Source organism: Scyliorhinus canicula, chromosome 5 (assembly GCF_902713615.1).
Source record: "Scyliorhinus canicula chromosome 5, sScyCan1.1, whole genome shotgun sequence".
In the NCBI taxonomy this organism is placed as follows: Eukaryota; Metazoa; Chordata; class Chondrichthyes; order Carcharhiniformes; family Scyliorhinidae; genus Scyliorhinus; species Scyliorhinus canicula.
In genome coordinates, this window is record NC_052150.1 from 133522943 (window position 1) to 133540564 (window position 17622).

Sequence of the window (17622 nt, forward strand, 5' to 3'; positions counted from 1 at the left end):
TTTACCCTCATCCACCTGTTTGGTCACCTTCTCGAAGAACTCAATGACGTTTGTGAGGCACGACCTGCCCTTCACAAAACCATGTTGACTATCTCTAATCAAATTATTCCTTTCCAGATGATTATACATCCTATCTCTTATAAACCTTTCCAAGACTTTTCCCACAACAGAAGTAAGGCTCACTGGCCTATAGTTACCGGGGTTATCTCTACTCCCCTTCTTGTACAAGGGGACAACATTTGCTATCCTCCAGTCCTCTGGCACTATTCCTGTAGACAAAGATGACTTAAAGATCAAAGCCAAAGGCTCAGCAATCTCCTCCCTTGCTTCCCAGAGAATCCTAGGATAAATCCCATCCGGCCCAGGGGACTTATCTATTTTCACACTTTCCAGAATCGCTAACACCTCCTCCTTATGAACCTCAAGCCCTTCTAGTCTAGTAGCCTGTATCTCAGTATTCTCCTCGACAACTTTGTCCTTTTCCTGTGTGAATACTGACGAAAAATACCCATTTAGCACCTCTCCTACCTCCTCGGACTCTACGCACAACTTCCCACTACTGTCCTTGACTGGCCCTACTCTTACCTTAGTCATTCTTTTATTCCTGACATACCTATAGAAAGGTTTAGGGTTATCCTTGATCCTACCTTCCAAAGACTTCTCATGTCCTCGCTTGGCTCTTCTTAGCTCTCTCTTTAGAGTCTTCCTAGCTAACGTGTAACTCTCAAGCAACCCAACTGAACCATCACGTCTCATTTTCACATAAGCCTCCTTCTTCCTCTTGACAAGTGATTCAACTGCTTTAGTAACCCATGGTTCCCTCACTCGACTACTTCCTCCCTGCCTAACAGGTACATACTTATCAAGGACACGCAGCAGCTGTTCCTTGAACATGCTCCATATTTCCATTGTGTCCACCCCCTGCAGTTTTCCTCTCCAGGCGATGCATCCTAAGTCTTGCCTCATCGCATCATAATTGCCTTTCCCCCCAGCAATAACTCTTGCCCTGCGGTTTATACCTATCCCTTGGAACACTATCACCTGCAATTCCCCCTTGTTATATTTCAGTGGCAAAAGACAAGGTACTGTTGAAACCCAAACGAGGATTATTAGACTTCGGTGAATTATGTACACTGGACAACACAGCTAATACACAGGCCTTGCTCCCTCGACTCCCAGGCAAACTCTTGCCAAGCCTAAACAGCCGGAACTTCACCTAAACCCCTGATAGGCTTAGGTTTGTGCTCCATGTCCCCATAGGTTCTGGGCCCATCACAATGCCCACGAGGTTTTGCCATTAAAGAGGCCACACCACCATATTCCATTCCCCTTAAGTTCCCTTACAGATCCCTGTAAGACAGAAACAGTTTCTTACAGTTATATACATATAAAAGGGTTGCAATAACGAGCTTAAAACTAAGTTCATAAGGTGTGTCTATCACGTGACTTTCTAATTCTTGTCAAATGTCTCAATTTGGCGACTGGCTTTTCTAGATTAGGAGCATCTGAGTCTCCAGCAACAGCAGGCAGAGCTGTCGAGTTAAAGCAGGGGTTGTGCTGACTATCACAACAGCTCCCTGGGTGGCCCTTGAACAATCCCCTTGAGGAATCTCCTTGAGAAGATCTTTGTTCTAACACAACCTATCAACAAGTGGTGTACTGGTAACTAGAATTGGATCCACCTGTCCCTTTTCCAGGATGTCGGCTTCTCTCCTCCTCAGGTGGTTAATGTGCTTTCTAGTCTTACGGCCCTTTAGATCTATGAAATTGGATACTGGCCCAATCCTTTTCACAACTCTTCCGGGCAACCATTCCGGTCCTCTACCAAAGTTCCACACGCACATTAAACCATCTGCTTGAAACAACCTGTCCACTTGGCTGTATCATGGTGGCCTTTCCATGAGTCTTGCTTAGCCTCCACAGTTCCTGACAAATTTTGGAAAAATAATGTCTAGCCGGGACCTGAGATTCTGGCCCATTAAAGATTCAGTCGGGGTAACCCCAGTGGTGATATGTGGGGTTAAATTGTACGAGAGCAAGAAGTCCGCCAAACGGAGCAGTAGTGAGTGGCCTATGAGCTTGTTTCTTCAGTGATGCTTTCAACATTTGGCCAGCTCTTTAGGCTAGCCTATTTGATGCAGGGTGGTAAGAGGCTGTCCTTACGTGTTGGATTACATTGGACTTCACAAAGAGTTTTAAAACTTTCAAGTGTGAAGCCAGTACCGTTGTCTGAGACATTCCCCTCAGGCAGGCCGTGAATGGCAAAAGTTTGGCGTAGCTTGTCCACTGTGCCTCCTGTGATGATTGAACTTTGTAGGCTGGACATCGAGCGACTTTGAATGGGTGTCGATGATGACCAAAAGCATCATATCAAAAAGGGACCCACAATGTCCATGTTGAGTCTCGTCGACGGACCCCCAGCCACTTCCATGGGTGTAAAGTTGCTGGAGGCAGAAGGTTGTGTTGAGGCTGACAGTGGTCGCGCTGATTCAACAAACTTTGTCCTTGTTGATCCCCGGCCACGATATTAACTCCTGGTCATTACCTTCATTGTATATTACCCCTGGCGACCACTGTATAATTCATGAGGAAGAGGCTGCCGCCCTAGAGGTGGCACTATGACTCAGCAAACCCATAGGAAGACCCTATCCTCAAGTGATTTTGCCCCTACGTTGCATATAGGACATAATCTGTTCTGACTTCTGAGAATGCCAGCCCTTAAGAAGCATCCTCTTGACTGTTGACAACACAGGGGCCAGCGTCAAACCCGCCCCCGCCGTGTCCCGAATTCTGCGCCCCCGAGATTCGGTGGGGGCGGGAATCGCGCCGTGCCGGTCGGCGGGCCCCGCATGGCTATTCTCCGGCCTGCAATGGGCTGAAGTCCCTCCGCTGACAGGCCTCTCCCTCCAGCGTGGATTAAACCACCTACCTGACCGGCGGGATTGGCGGCGCGGGCGGGCTCTGGGGTCCTGTGGAGGGGAGGGGGGCGCGGGTCGATCTGGGGGTGTCCTCACGGTGGCCTGGCCCGCGATCGGGGCCCACCGATCGGCAGGCGGGCCTTGCCGTGGGGGCACTCATTTTCTTCCGCCTCCGCCATGGCCTTCAGAATTCCTTACAATAGGCTCTCCACTGTGCGCTGAAATATTGCACAAGCTGAAGTGATACTGAAAAGCAATCTTGTATTTTGGAACCAGCCTTTACGAGTATTTATAGCAACAAACCTTCTTCGCTTCTCTTTCAGCTCAAGCTGCTGGTATGCATTGCTTAAATTTAGCTTGGTGTATTTAAGACCTTTTGCCAGCTAAGCATATAAATCTTCTACCCTAGGATATTTATTTACTTAATGAAAAATGAAATGAAAATCACTTATTGTCACGAGTAGGCTTCAATGAAGTTACTGTGAAAAGCCCCTAGTCACCACATTCCGGCGCGGCTGGTACGGGAATCGAACCGTGCTGCTGGCCTGCTTTAAAAGCCAGCGATTTAGCCAAGTGAGCTAAACCAACCACCTTGTTCACCTTCATCTTTAATCACCACAGATTCGGACTGTGCAATCCGGTTTCAACTCTGAAATGATGGCACGGTGGTACAGTGGTTAGCACTGCTGCCTTGCAATGCCAGGGACCCGGGTTCAATTCCAGCCTTTGGTAACAGTGTGGAGTTTGCATATTCTCCTAGTGTCTGCTTGGGTTTCCTCCAGGTGTTCCAGTTTCCTCCCACAGTTCAAAGATGTGCCGCTTAAGTGGCTTGGCCATGATCAATGCTTGGGTTTACAGGGATAGGGCTGGGGGTGAGTCTAGGTAGATTGTTCTTTTCCAGGGTCAGTTAGGACCCATTGGGTCGAATGGCCTCCTTTTGCTATATAGGGATTCTATGGATGATGGCTGCAGCCCTTTCTGAAAACTGTACTGGAGTAATTACCCTCAGGCGCTCCAAATGCTTCAGCTCCACCTCTACTTTCTGGTGTAGAGTATAGGCACCACTTTGATGGAAAAACATTTTGGTGTTGTTTCCAGCTCTACATGAATCTTTGCCCTCACACCTTTGATGCATCCTAACTCTCTCTGGAAGACCCCTGGGTATTTCCATAGAAGTTCCTTGAAAACGCTGTTGGTGATACTGAATATTTTTAACCAATTCAATTTGATTTTCCTCAGCCAATCAAGCCCCATGAGGCTTGGTCTCTTTCCGGTCACAACTATTAATAATAACTGAGCTGACTTTTGTTGGTACGATACTGGTATGGATGCCATTCCTTTATCTTCAGTGCCTCTCCAGTATAGATGGCTAAGACAGCCGAAGTACTTCTGCGATTCACCAGCTGAGCTCTTTCAACAGGTACTTAAATGTCTGTTCACCCACTACCGTGGCAGCCGCCCATGTACCGACCTCCATTTTGAGTGGATTGCGATTGATGATGAGGGTGATCTCAATAGTGGGTGTTTTACTTACTATCACCATATGAAGATTGTATGCTTCTGATGTTTCTTCAGAGTCTTCCTCAAGCTTGTTGACTGGAGTTGCTGTCAATTTTTTAGGGGGAACTTGAATTAGACTATCTGCCTCTGCACTTGGCTTGCAAATAGCACTTCTTATTCTTCTTAGGTGGTCCCTTGCTAACGAGTATGATTGTCCATCTAAGAAACTCCGTGTTACTGATCATGGGTCCTGTGAGTTCTTGCACAGCTGATGAGCCTGATCATCGAGCCACATCTTTGACCTCAGGTGTTTCCGGGAGGTGAGATTAGTCTTTGGACTCTAGATTGCTGGTATTCCTTTTTAAGGCTCCTTTTCTGGGCTTAGTCATGCTGTTGGGCGTCCTCGAAGAATTGCGTCCCTTTAATCAAGAGGTTCCACCAAGTAGGTTTCTTCCGAGCAAGGGTCTCCCAGGTGTTGACGCCAATGTTGAATTTCTTGAGATAAGCCGTCAGGACATTTTTGAAGCACTTTCTTTATCCCCCTCTTGTTCAGAAGCCTTCCTTGAGCTAGACGAAGAAGATTTTCTTTGACAGTCGGGACTCTAACATCCTAAGACCATCCTTTCTTATTACATCTGAAACAACTGAATTCTTTGCACCTCCAGCTGTCCTTGGAGCATTTTCTCCCTTTACAGTAAAAAGCCTCTAAGCTTTGTGACTGCCTGTCACTTTTCTTCTTTTCAGGTTCTGCTGCTCCCTCGCTTTGGGATCCTCCAGCAGCCGTCGCTTCTCGCCATAACTGATTCACCTCAGTCTGTACACTTTGCAATTTGAAAGCGCTCTGCTCAGTGCTTTCAGTTGCTTAAGCCAACTCAACCTCCTTGTCTAAGCATATCTTGGTTTCTGTCAGCAACTTCTTGTGTATATTGATCCCACAAACCAACCGGTCATGCAGGATGTCGCTGAGAGAACTACCAAATTCACAGGGCTGGATTCTCCATTTGGGAGACTAAGTCCCCATGGCGGCGTGAAAACAGTGGTGTTTTACGGCAGGAAAACTGGCTCAAAATGGCCACCAATTCACCGTTTTCCTGGGGGCGAGCAGGGAGGCAGCATAGAGCTCCCAGCTCTAGCTGCTGGTACGGCCCTGAGCATTTCTGGGTTCGTGGCCGCGCATGCACACAGCAGCAGCCTGCAACGGCCATGGCGTGCTCCATGGCGGACTCAGCTTGCGGATCCACGCTGCCCACCCACAGTGCGCCCAGTCCCAAATGAAGCCCCCCCCTGCCCTTCCCCGATCATCCCTTCCCCAACTGTGGGGCGCCGGACTGAGTCTGCAGCCGCCACACCAAGTACACGATGGGTGAGACATCAGAATCCCACGCCGTCGGGAACTCAGCCAGTCAAGGACAGAGCATTACGGGGCATGTCTCAGGCAATGGCCTGAAGGTACGATACACGGTGCAGCATACCCCTAGAGTAAGCTGCTTTTCAGGTGGCAGAGCATTGTGAAAGCGGCACTGTCCCTGATTTTGCCGTCATCGGGTATCCTCCGTCCCCTCTCCGAACCCGATTTCAGCGCCGGGAGAGGAAAATCCAGCCCACAATGTTCATTTGTTGAATCCTGGCTGTGAAAACCCAGAGCTCTGATGGCTGTATGAGACTTGTATATTTGTACAATGGTTGAGGATCAGGTGTTGTAATAGTCCCTCACTAGATGCACAATTAATCAAAGGACTTGGAGTTCGGAGCCTCCAGAGATGTTGAGCTTCCCACAAGGTTGTATGTTTGTAGGCAGAGGACAGTAAGTATTATTACTTTTTGTTTCTCTTCTGCCATTATTTCATTGGTAGCGAAAAAGTATGAAAGCTTTTCGACATATTGGCCCCAACTTTCGATCTCCGGATCAAACGGATCAATTTTTCTAAACAGTGGCATCTCTATCTGACTGCAGACGATCTTTCACCTTTTTGTATTCCGAGAGACTCTTCCCCCCTCAACCCATCCAACATCAACATCAACAGGGATTGCTCAAGGCAAATTATGTTCAACTAACCCAACTTGATTGAGTTTTTTGTTGAGGTTACAGAGAGTGTTGATGAGGATAATGCAGTTGGTAAAGTGCCAGATAACAGGTTTGTCAGCAAAATAAACCCATGGAATAAATGGGATAGTGACAGCATGAATATAAATTTGGCAGAGTGACAGGAAATAGGAAAGAGTGGTGAATTGTTCTGCGGACTGGAGGAAGATGCACAATGCAGTGTTGCAGTTGGGAGAATTCCGGCCATTGAATTCCAGTGACTGACTTGAAAGATCACAGGATTTCAAGGGTCAACATTGTCTCTGCTTCAGATTAAGGGCTGGCTACTTCTATTTCCCTCCTTTCACTCTCTGAGATTCTTGTGGACTGACATGTCTCTGTGATGTTCAGGGATATCTTAGAAAACCCTATATCCTGATGTTACAATGGCTTCCTATGAACTCTTCTCCTCTCAAAGCCAATCTCCATGGCAACATGAATCATATGGGCCCTGTATCCAGGTGGACATGCTAATGAACTACCTCTAGACCCCAGACTTCATTCTATATTGGAATTAAATAGACTATTTAAGGAATTTAAAAAATACATTACTAGCATTTGGAGCTAGTGATTCCAAATAAATCTGTTGGACTTTAACATGATGTTATAAGACTTCTTACTGTGCTCACCCCAGTCCAACGCCAGCATCTCCATCTATGTATTCATAGCAACATCAAGAGAAACTAGACAGACTTGTGGAATGGGCAGACATGTGGCAGGTGAAATTTAATGCAGAAAAGTGTGAAGTGATATGTTTAAGTAGGAATAACAGGGAGAGGTAATGTAAAATAAAGGATACAATGTGTAAAGGAGCAGAGGGACTTGAGGGTATATGTGCACAAATAATTGAAGGTGGCAGTACAGGTAGTGAAAATGGTTAATAAGGCATTTGGGCTTTATAAATGGAAGCATGGAGTATAAAATCAAAGACGTTATGGTGAACCTTTATAAATCACTGGCTCAGTCTCAGCTGGAGTATTCTGCCCCTTTCTGGTCTGCATGATTTTGGATATGTGTGAAGGCATTAGAGAATATTTATGACAATGATTCCAGGAATATGGGACTTCAGTTACATTGGTAGATTGGAGAAGCTGAGATGGTTCTCCTTAAAAAGGAGAGTTGATAGAAGTGTTCAAACTCATGAAGAATCTGCAGAGTAGATAGTTCCCATTGGCTGTTCACATTGGCAGAAGGGCTGAGAACCAGTGAACGGCTCTTTAAGGTGAATGGCAGGAGAAGCAAAGGCAACATGAGGAAAAGGTTTTTTTATGCAGCATGGAAAGTATTGTCTGAGTGTGGTGGAGGCAGCTTCAATTGTGGCCTTCAAAAGGGAATTGGATAATTATTTGAAAGGAAATGAAAATGCAGGACTACAGATAAAGAACTGGGGAGTGGGATGAGAACAAAGAACATAGAACAAAGAAAAGTACAGCACTGGAACAGGCCCTTCGCCCTCGAAGCCTGCGCCAACAATGCTGCCCGTCTAAACTAAAATCTTCGACACTTCCGGGGTCCATATCCCTCTATTCCCATCCTATTCATGTATTTGTCACGATGCCCCTTAAATGTCACTATCGTCCCTGCTTCCGCCACCTCCTCCGGCAGCGAGTTCCAGGCACCCACTACCCTCTGTGTAAAAAAAACTTGCCTCGTACATTTCCTCTAAACCTTGCCCCTCGCACCTTAAACCTATGCCTCCTAGTAATTGACCCCTCTACCCTGGGGAAAAGCCTCTGACTATCCACTCCGTCTGTGCCCCTCATAATTCTGTAGACCTCTATCAGGTCACCCTTCAACTTCCTTCGTTCCAGTGAGAACAAACCGCGTTTATTCAACCTCACCTCATAGCTAATGCCCTCCATACCAGGCAACATCCTGGTAAATCTCTTCTGCACCCTCTCTAAAGCCTACACGTCCTTCTGGTAGTGTGGCGACCAGTATTGAACACTACACTCCAAGTGTGGCCTAACTAAGGTTCTATACAGCTGCAACATGACTTGCCAATTTTTATACTCAATGCCCCGGCCAATGAAGGTCAGCATGGACTACATTTTCCGCCTATGTTGCCCCTTTAATTGACCTGTGGATCTGTACACCTAGATCTCTCTGACTTTCAATACTCTTGAGGGTTCTGCCATTCACTGTATATCCCCTACCTGTATTAGACCTTCCAAAATGAAAATGCATTACTAGTTAAGTTGCTCTTGCAGTGGTACAATTACAATTGGAATAAAACAATTTGATGAATGTTTGGGTACATGAAACCATCTGGAAGTTAATATCATAATCCACTGAAGAGAATCCAGCCCCATATCTCAACAGATGTCCAGACTCAATACCTAAAAGCAATGAAAAGATAGCGGGTGGGATTCTCTCAGCCCATGCCGGGCCAGAGAATCGCCGGGACGGGCGCAAATCACGCAACGCTGCCCCAACGCCAGTCTCCCAATTCTCCGGAGAGTGGAGAATCGGCGCCATTGGTCGGGGTCGGCACGGCGCCGGTCGGGGGCCGCAATACGGGGCCCCCCGGCGATTCTCAGCCCGGGATGGGCTGAGCGGCCGTACAAAAAAACCTGAGTCCCGCCGGTGCCGTTCACACCTAGTCTTACCCAGCAGGACCTCAGCGTGAATGGATCTGGGGGGGAGGGGGGGTCCGACCCAGAGGGGGGGGCCTCCGCTGTGTCCTGGCCCGCGATCGGGGCCTACCGATCGGTGGGCCAGTCTCTCAGGCTGGGAGCCTCTTTTGTTCCGTGCTGGGCCCTTTCGCCCTACGCCATGTTGCGTCAGGGCCAGTGCGGAAAAGGGAGCCACTGCACATGCGTGGCAATTGCAGCGGTCCCACTGCGCATGCGCGCGTTGGCACCAGCCCCACTGCACATGCTCAGACTCGCAGCACCCATCTGACCCTGGGATCAGCAGCTGGAGCGGCATGGGTCGCTCCAGTGGCTTGCTGGCCCCCTGAAAGAGTCAGAATCGCAGTTCCTGAGGCCATGTCGACGCCGACGGGAAACGTGCCGCCATTTACGACGTGTCTACGCTTAGCCTCAGATCAGAGAATCCCGCCCAGCATTTACACATTTGGCTAGATTCTCCCATCCCCCTGCCCCATATTTCTTGGCAGCGCGCTATACGGTGGTGGCAGGATTCTACCTTCCTGCCACTTGGGGTTTCCCATTGCAACAACCCCACACTACCATGAAATCCATGGGTGGGGGTGCACCGCCTGCAGGAAAAGTGAATCAGAATGATTGGAGAAATCCGGCCAGCATTTACACATTGGGCGGGATTATCCGGTTCCCAGCCGCATGTTACTTGGCCGTCCGCAAATCCCAGGGGTGGGGGGGGGGGGGGGGGTGCGCGAGAACCCCACAGACATTATGGCCAGGATTCTCCAATCCCCGCGGCCAAGTTCTCACGCTGCGCCACCCACTCCGGCGTCAACGGTCCTCGATCATCTGGTATGCTCCCCTTCCGAGGGAGCTAGGTCGGCACCGGAGTGGTCCCCGCAGCTCTAGCTGCCGTGGACCAGCCGGCGTGATTCCATGCATGCGTGTGGGTTCCCGTCTCCGCGCTGGCCTCTGGGCAATATGGCAGAGCCCTACAGGGTCTCAGCGCAGAGGAGCATAGGCCAAGACGGAACCAGTGCGCCAGCCGATTGGTAGGCCTCGATTATGGGCTGGGCCATATTGGAGCCCCCCCTCGGGGTCGGATCCCCCTCACTTCCCCCCCCCCCCCCCCCCTCCAGTGCTCCTGCAGTGTGGGACCTGAGTAACCCAAGCTGGCGGGACTCGGCCGAACTCGGCGGGCACTCGGCCCGTCAAGGCCCGGAGAGTCACCGGGGCGGGGGGGGGAGCGCTTTCAACGGCTCCCAACTGACATGGTGGCGATCCCGTGGGCGCCTGAAAATCGCCACCAGAGAATCAGTGAGCCAGCGTCGGGGTGGCGCGGTGCGATTCCCCCCCCCCCCCCCCCCCCCCCGCCCCGGGATTCTCCGACCCGGCGCCAGGTTGCAGAATCCCAGCCTATGGCTTTAAATTGGGAGAGGTTCAGCCTTACTACAAGGTTATTTCTCGTGGATAACTTGCACTCGTTTTCCACCGGGGGGAGCACCTTACAAAGGTGAAATGTTCCACTGTCTGAAGTCTGCTGAAGAGCTAACGTCATTCAGCATTATTCATTGCAGCTGTTCCTATGTCCAGTCACTGTGGCGTGATAGTCGCAATATCAGGTCTTTCCTGCAATTATGGCCTATGTGACAAGGATGAGCTGGTATCTGTGATTGATATACAAAGTAAACGCAAAAGTCAGAAATTTTAGGGAATGCTGAGCAACATTTCACCAGGGAGGAATGTTTTACATTTTACACTGAAATTTAACTAATTAGCACCACTTGTTTTGTATGATAGGAACAGTTAGCAATAGCAGGGACTGTGGAGACATATATTAAAATTTTTAATCCAAATAAATATATTTTCCGAATATCAAAGGCTACTTGAAAACAGTCTCTATTGACATGTCTTAGTGAGCAGAAAGAGAAGCTGAGTTTTATTGCGGATCCCATGAGTTATGTGGAACGATTTCTGTGTCCCAACCTTGTGCATTTCAGTAGCGTGTCCAACAGCTTACCTTTATGAATGATGTGGAGATGCCGCCGTTGGACTGGGGTGAGCGCAGTAAGAAGTCTTACAACACCAGGTTAAAGTCCAACAGGTTTGTTTCAAATCACTAGCTTTCGGAGCACTGATTCACCTGAGGAAGGAGCAGTGCTCCGAAAGCTAGTGATTTGAAACAAACCTGTTAGACTTAACCTGGTGTTGTAAGACTTCTTACTATAACTTTATGAAGACTGCCAATTAGTGCACTGCACCAGGTTTTGCTGTGTAATTAGGGATGGAGGAGAGTCAGGGACACAGGAATCAAAGTGAAGGGCGACTGGCAACCCCACTGTGAAAGTTATGAGATGCTGAGATGTTTGGAGCAGGAGAGGGAAGTACATGGAAGAGGCACGACACTAATGATGGAACTGGCAACCAAACCCCCTCACCCAACACTGTTTACAAGCATGTAGCCCAAGGCTTGCCAATTGAGTTCTTCAAAGTGAACACTGCATATCTATCTCATGGTTCTCTGGCCTCATGCTATGCTCTCGCATCCTGTGAGTGGGTGAGCTGCGGACATAGTGCGGGTCCCTTGCAGCTCAAGAAAAAAATCAAATCCCTTCAAATAATAGCTTGATTATTATTTTGATCGGCTTTTAGTCACCGCCAAGTGATTAACCCCCTCCACTCCGCCGTGGCTTTTCAGTGCGCTGGTAAGTCACCTCATTACCCCATTTCAGGCAGGCAGCAGACTGGTGGGATGTGACACCTGTTAGTTAAATAGACCTGTGCCCCTTGCTTGCCCAAAACCTGTTCACAATTAATATCCACTCATTTTGAAAGTACTATGAAATGTACATGTTGGCTTTCTCTGCTGTAGCATTAAACGTAGCAGCTAGATTATAGACGAACTGTCGAATTGAAAATTCTCGGACTTGTTGTAGAGGACAAATATTAGAATGTTGAATGGAAGCACAATGGCCCCAATTTTACATCACTGGCAAAATGACTGCCCTACCATTGACCTCTACGATAGTTGCCACAAAATTCTTGTGACCTCTGCCGTGTGGATTTCCCCTTTCCTGATGTCAGTTTGAATCTGGTGCAAAGCCAAGGGGATCTCCAGGCACCAGCAATAATGATGCCTTCAAGCATTGTAAGCAGCCAGTCACATTGAAATATTCTCAAAGATAGCAAACCAGGTTGTAAAATGCTGAAAGTACTAATTTTGTGACTTTGAATCAAAATTTACAAGGAGTGAAATAAATGATTGGGACACGTGGGATTAAGAAGCTTAAATATAATAAACAAACAAATCAAAATGGAGCATTTTGACATTCCGCAAATGTAAAATGAGTCTTTCAGGGTCATGATGTTATTCAGCAGTAATTATGAATTTAGTATACTGTTAAAAGTACAATTTTGTGCCATTGACCAAGGTGTAACTGAACAAAGAACAACAAAGAACAAAGAAAATTACAGCACAGGAACAGGCCCTTCGGCCCTCCCAGCCTGCGCCGATCCAGATCCTTTATCTAAACCTGTCGCCTATTTTCCAAGGATCTACTTCTCTCTGTTCCCCGCCTGTTCATATATCTGTCTAGATGCATCTTAAATGATGCTATCGTGCCCGCCCCTACCACCTCCGCTGGCAAAACATTCCAGGCACCCACCACCCTCTGTGTAAAAAACTTTCCACGCACATCTCCCTTTAACTTTCCCCCTCTCACCTTGAAAACTGTTTCAAAGATTTTTACAAAGAGACTTAACATTGTAAAAGGGCAAGTTCTTTTCAATTCAATGATTTCTACCTGATTGAAATGTGGGGAAATTTCAGCAGCATTCTCTGAGGATGCATAGAACAAGGATCTGGGGAGACGGATGCAGATGATACCAAACGTCGGGGTGGGGGGTGGCGGGGAGTGCGTGATCCCGGCTTGGTCTTGTAAACAGAGTTTCTCGTCATCCACGCTGAGCATCCAGAGCTTCAGATCTGAAAGACCAGCTTAAAAAATCAGGCTGAGTGTTCCGATTCTTTTTAAAACCTGTCCGTCAGTGTCAGGTCAATTTCACTGAGTTGTTGCGCTGTTTCCAACCTTTGGGCTGCTTCATGACTCCAATTTAATTTGCGAAGTCCACTAAAAAACACAAAGCTGCCTGAGGGTCAGCAGCAACAGTTACGTCAATTGAACGTGTTCTTGCTTCAGAGATGCTATTCTCTAAATTGTGGAACCAGTTGGATGCTGTGTGTGTCTGGGTGAGGGGGAGTGGGGTGTGGCGAGGTGAATTGGAGGGGAATTTGATGGGGGAGATTAGAGGGGAGATTGGGTGGGGTTGAGGGTAGAAAGGGTGGTTTGGAGGGGAGTTTGAAGGCAATGTTGGAGGTTAGTGGGGAAGTTAGAAGGAGCTTGATAGGGGAGGTAAGAGAGGGGGGATTGGAGGGGAATTGAGGAAGATTGGAGAAGGAGATTGTGGGGGTGGTTTGGGAGATTAGGTATTGGGGGGACTTTATGTGTTTGGGAGCAGTTGAGGGGAAAGTTGGAGGGGCCTTTGGAAGGAGGTTGGGAGGGTTTGGTGAAGTTAGCAGGGAGTTGGAGAGGGGGTTGGTGGGGAAGATTGGTGTGCTCAGGGTGGGGTTGGTGTTTTGGAGCTGACATTGAGGGGGTTAGGGGAAGGTTAGATTCAGAGTTGAATTGTTTTGTAAATGTAGTGATTTCTTTGGAGACACCTCCCTAACATCAATTGATTGCTCTATGATTAATGATCCTGAGAAAATTAACATTGGTCAAGATTGCTGCAGTCACTCTGCCTATTGCATGCAGATGCAATGAACAAAAGAAAATATCACCTTTCATGATGTCCCAATTCGCTTTATAGCCAAAAAGTACTTTTGAATTGTGATGACTGGTAAAATGTAGGCAACATTATCAGATGACAGAGCAGGCTTGAGGGGCCGATTGGTCTAGTCCTGCTCCTCATACATATGTTTGTATGATGTGGAGATGCCGGCCTTTGACTGTGGTGGGCACAGTAAGAAGCCTTGCAACACCAAGTTAAAGTCCATCAGGTTTATTTGGAATCACTAGCTTTCGGAGCGCAGCTCTGTCATCAGGCGTTTGTAAGTCATTCTTGGCCGAATTAGATGAACTGAACTAGATGACCTTTGTCATCCATAATTATCTCTCGAACAGAAGTTGGAATCATGGCTGGAGTTCTGTTTATTTTGATGCCAATGAATGTTTTCTGTGAACATGCTTTGTGGGGTGAGACTTTCAGGACAGGAAAGCATAATGAATTCGTTGTGAATCAGTAACCTGCCTTACAAACACCTGGGGCGGGATTCTTTGAAAACCGGTGGGGCGTGAACCACTCCGGCGTCGGGCAGCCCCGAAGGTGCGTAATCCTCCGCACCTTCAGGGGCTAGGCCAACGCCGGAGTGGTTCGCGCCGCGCTGGCCGGCGTGGAAGGGGCTTGGCACCATGCCAACCGGCGCCGAAGGGCCTCCACCGGCCCCGGCGCGAGTCGGTGCATGGCGCAGGAGTGCCAGCATGTGCTGGCATCATCCCAGCGCATGCGCAGGGGTGTTCATCTCCTTGCCGGCCATCGCGGACTGTTACAGAGGCTGACGCAGAGGAATAGAGTGCCCCCACGGCACAGGCCCACCTGAGGATTGGTGGGCTCAGATCGTGGGCCAGGCCACCATGGGCCGCCAGTGGCCATCGACCAGCGCGGCATGATTCCCGCCCCCGCCAAAACCCCGGCGCCGGAGAATTTCGACAACCGGCGGGGGCGGGATTAACGCCACCCCCCGCCGGGTCGGAGAATCCCGCCCCTGATTCTCAATAGTCTTTCGCATTACTTTAAGCTTGTCCTTTTGTCTGCTATCCCGTTATTCCACTCTATCCCGGTGATTATAATGAGTTTATTGAGGTATAGGAATATTGAGATAAAATAGTGTTGCATTGTAGATATTGACAATATCTACAATGCAATCACTCCCGCCCCCGCCGTGGCTGGAATTCTCCGCCACCCGGGAATCGGCGGGAGCGGGAGTGACGCCATGCCGGTCGGCGGGCCCCCTGTGGCAATTCTCTGGCCCGCGATGGGCCGAAGTCCCGCCGCTGTCAGGCATCTCCCGCCGACGTGGTTTAAACCACTTCTGGTGCCGGCGGGAGCAGGCGGCGGGAGCGGGCCCCGGGGTCCTGGGGGGGCGCGGGGCGATCTGACCCCGGGGGGTGCCCCCACGGTGGCTTGGCCCGCGATAGGGGTCCACCGATCGGCCGGCGGGCCTGTGCCGTGGGGGCACTCTTTTTCTTCCGCTGCGGGGCGCCAAAGGCCGTTTTCACCAGTCGGCGGAGCGGGAGCCACTCCGGCGCGGGCCTAGCCCCTAAAGGTGCAGAGAATTCTGCATATTTGGGGAGGCCTGACGCCGGAGTGGTTCTCGCCACTCCAGTATGCGGGACCCCCCCCGCCCCGCCAGGTAGGGGAGAATCCCGGCCCAGATGCCTGCAATGGGTGTTATCATTTTAGTAGGACCTTTCTGTGATTGTGTGGACACCAGACGTTGCTGTCAGTTTTAAAGGAGTAAGGATGGTGAACATTGATAGCTGCTACAAATGCCAGACCAGAATACCAGTTACTGAGTCCATATTTTAACACAGGTTTTATGTTTTAGTTTTATAATTTCCTTTTTTCCTTTGTAGCAACGTGTTTGCGCATACTCAGGAAAATTGATTCATGAACCGTATCTGATTCTGAATTTTGTTATAGCTTTATGTTTCACTCACACTTTCATCCATTGATTTCATTAAACAGTTCAACAATAGAGTGGATCACCATTCCTAGAAGCATTACTTTTGTGACAGGAAATCAGAGGTGTATTCAAGTTAAGTATAGGACAAAACATTCTTCAAACTGCGATCAAGTGATGTCAGCAAAAATAAGGTTGCGACCAACAGTCATGGTTGGATATTTACCATGGTAGCAGGTTGTTAGGGAAGGATTCTGGTGTGAAACTATAATGAATGTTTTATCCGTTCATTCCTTTTAATAGGAGAACCCTTCAATTCTATGAACTCATCTGGGAAAGAAGTGACATCTCCTAATTTGGAGGTTGGAGTTGCTTTAAGATCGCTCACCAAAGAGTTTAAGCAGGGAAAAAAAGTAGCTGTTAAAGACTTGAACCTTGATTTCTACAAAGGAGAAATTACAGCATTGTTAGGACCCAATGGAGCAGGCAAGACAACAACTATGTAAGTGATGCACCAAAATGTATTGATAGACATTAGAATTAATGGAGAGGAAACAATTAATTTGTCCTGTTTGGCAGTTAATTTACATAATGTCAAATCTATTAAATTATGTTGTTCAGTAAATGCTTATTATCAGCACTATTCTCTCAATAAAAGTTTGGTTAATTATTGAAGGTTTTCTTTTCACCTAATTGTATTTTGCTCCTTTTTGAATCACTGCATTTACACGCAGGCAGGTAAATTGGTTTGGGAACCATGTTAGATTTTGAACATATTTATTGGGCGGGATTTTCCATGCAACCCACCGTATGTTTTGCAGCCGTGGAGCTGCCCAGCCATTGGTGGGATCTTCTGCCATTATCAGCAGGGTTTCCCATTGAATTGGAAGCTCTCGCTGGCATGAAGTGCCGGAACTGCCGTCATCTTGATACGCAAGATGATAAATTGGATACAAGTTACCAGTAATGGATAAAACTTGATAATTTCATAGTGATGGCAACACAAGGACACATTAAATTTTCCAGTAAGGGAAGGGCTGCAATTCTCCGCTCCCCACGCCGGGTGGGAGAATCGCGGGAGTGCCGGGTGAATCACGCCACGCCGCCCTGGCACCCCCCGTGATTCTCCCACACCCCCCAAAATGGCGCTGTTTTTCCTGGCGACCGGCGATTCTCCGGCCCGGATGGGACAAGCGGCCTGACGACCCCGACGGGTTCACGCCGGCGGCAACCACACCTGGTCGCTGCCAGCCTGAACAGCGCGCGACAGGTAAGTGTGGGGCCTGTGGGGGGGCGGAGAGAGGATCGAGCACCACGGGTGTGCTCGTGAGGGGACTGGCCCGCGATCGGTGCCCACCGATCGTCGGGCCAGCGTCCCTAAGAGACGCACTCTTTCCCCTCGGCCGCCCCGCAAGATCAAGCCGCCATGTCTTGTGGGGCAGGGGAGGGGAAGACGGCAACCACGCATGCGCAGGTTGGAGCCAGCCAACCTGCGCAAGCGCGGCTGACGTCACTTAGGCGCCGCCGGCCGCGTCATTCTTGGTGCGCCGCTTTGACGCAAGCGTCAAGGCCCGGCGGCCGAGTTTCCTGCAACGCCGCTCCTAGACCCCGGGGGGGGGGGGGCGGGGGGGAGAATAGGGGGCGAGGAGCGGCCTCCGACGCCAGAGTGAAACACTCCGGGTTTCACTCCGGCGTCGGCAGTCTCCCTTTGGGAGAATTTTGCCCAAGGTGTTATTTTGGTTATCTGTTGAGTTAACTGTGTGTTGTGCCAAG

The 17622-nt window shown here is 49.1% G+C and overlaps 1 protein-coding gene across 1 annotated transcript in view; it reads left to right on the forward strand.

Moving 5' to 3' along the window:
• The window catches only part of LOC119965683 (ATP-binding cassette sub-family A member 13-like), a 398370-nt gene that overhangs the window by 262672 nt on the left and 118076 nt on the right, over window positions 1-17622 (forward strand). Inside the window, exon 36 of the mRNA XM_038796446.1 lies at window positions 16153-16351. Coding sequence (XP_038652374.1) covers window positions 16153-16351 — 199 coding nt within the window. The remainder of the gene's footprint in view (window positions 1-16152; window positions 16352-17622) is intronic.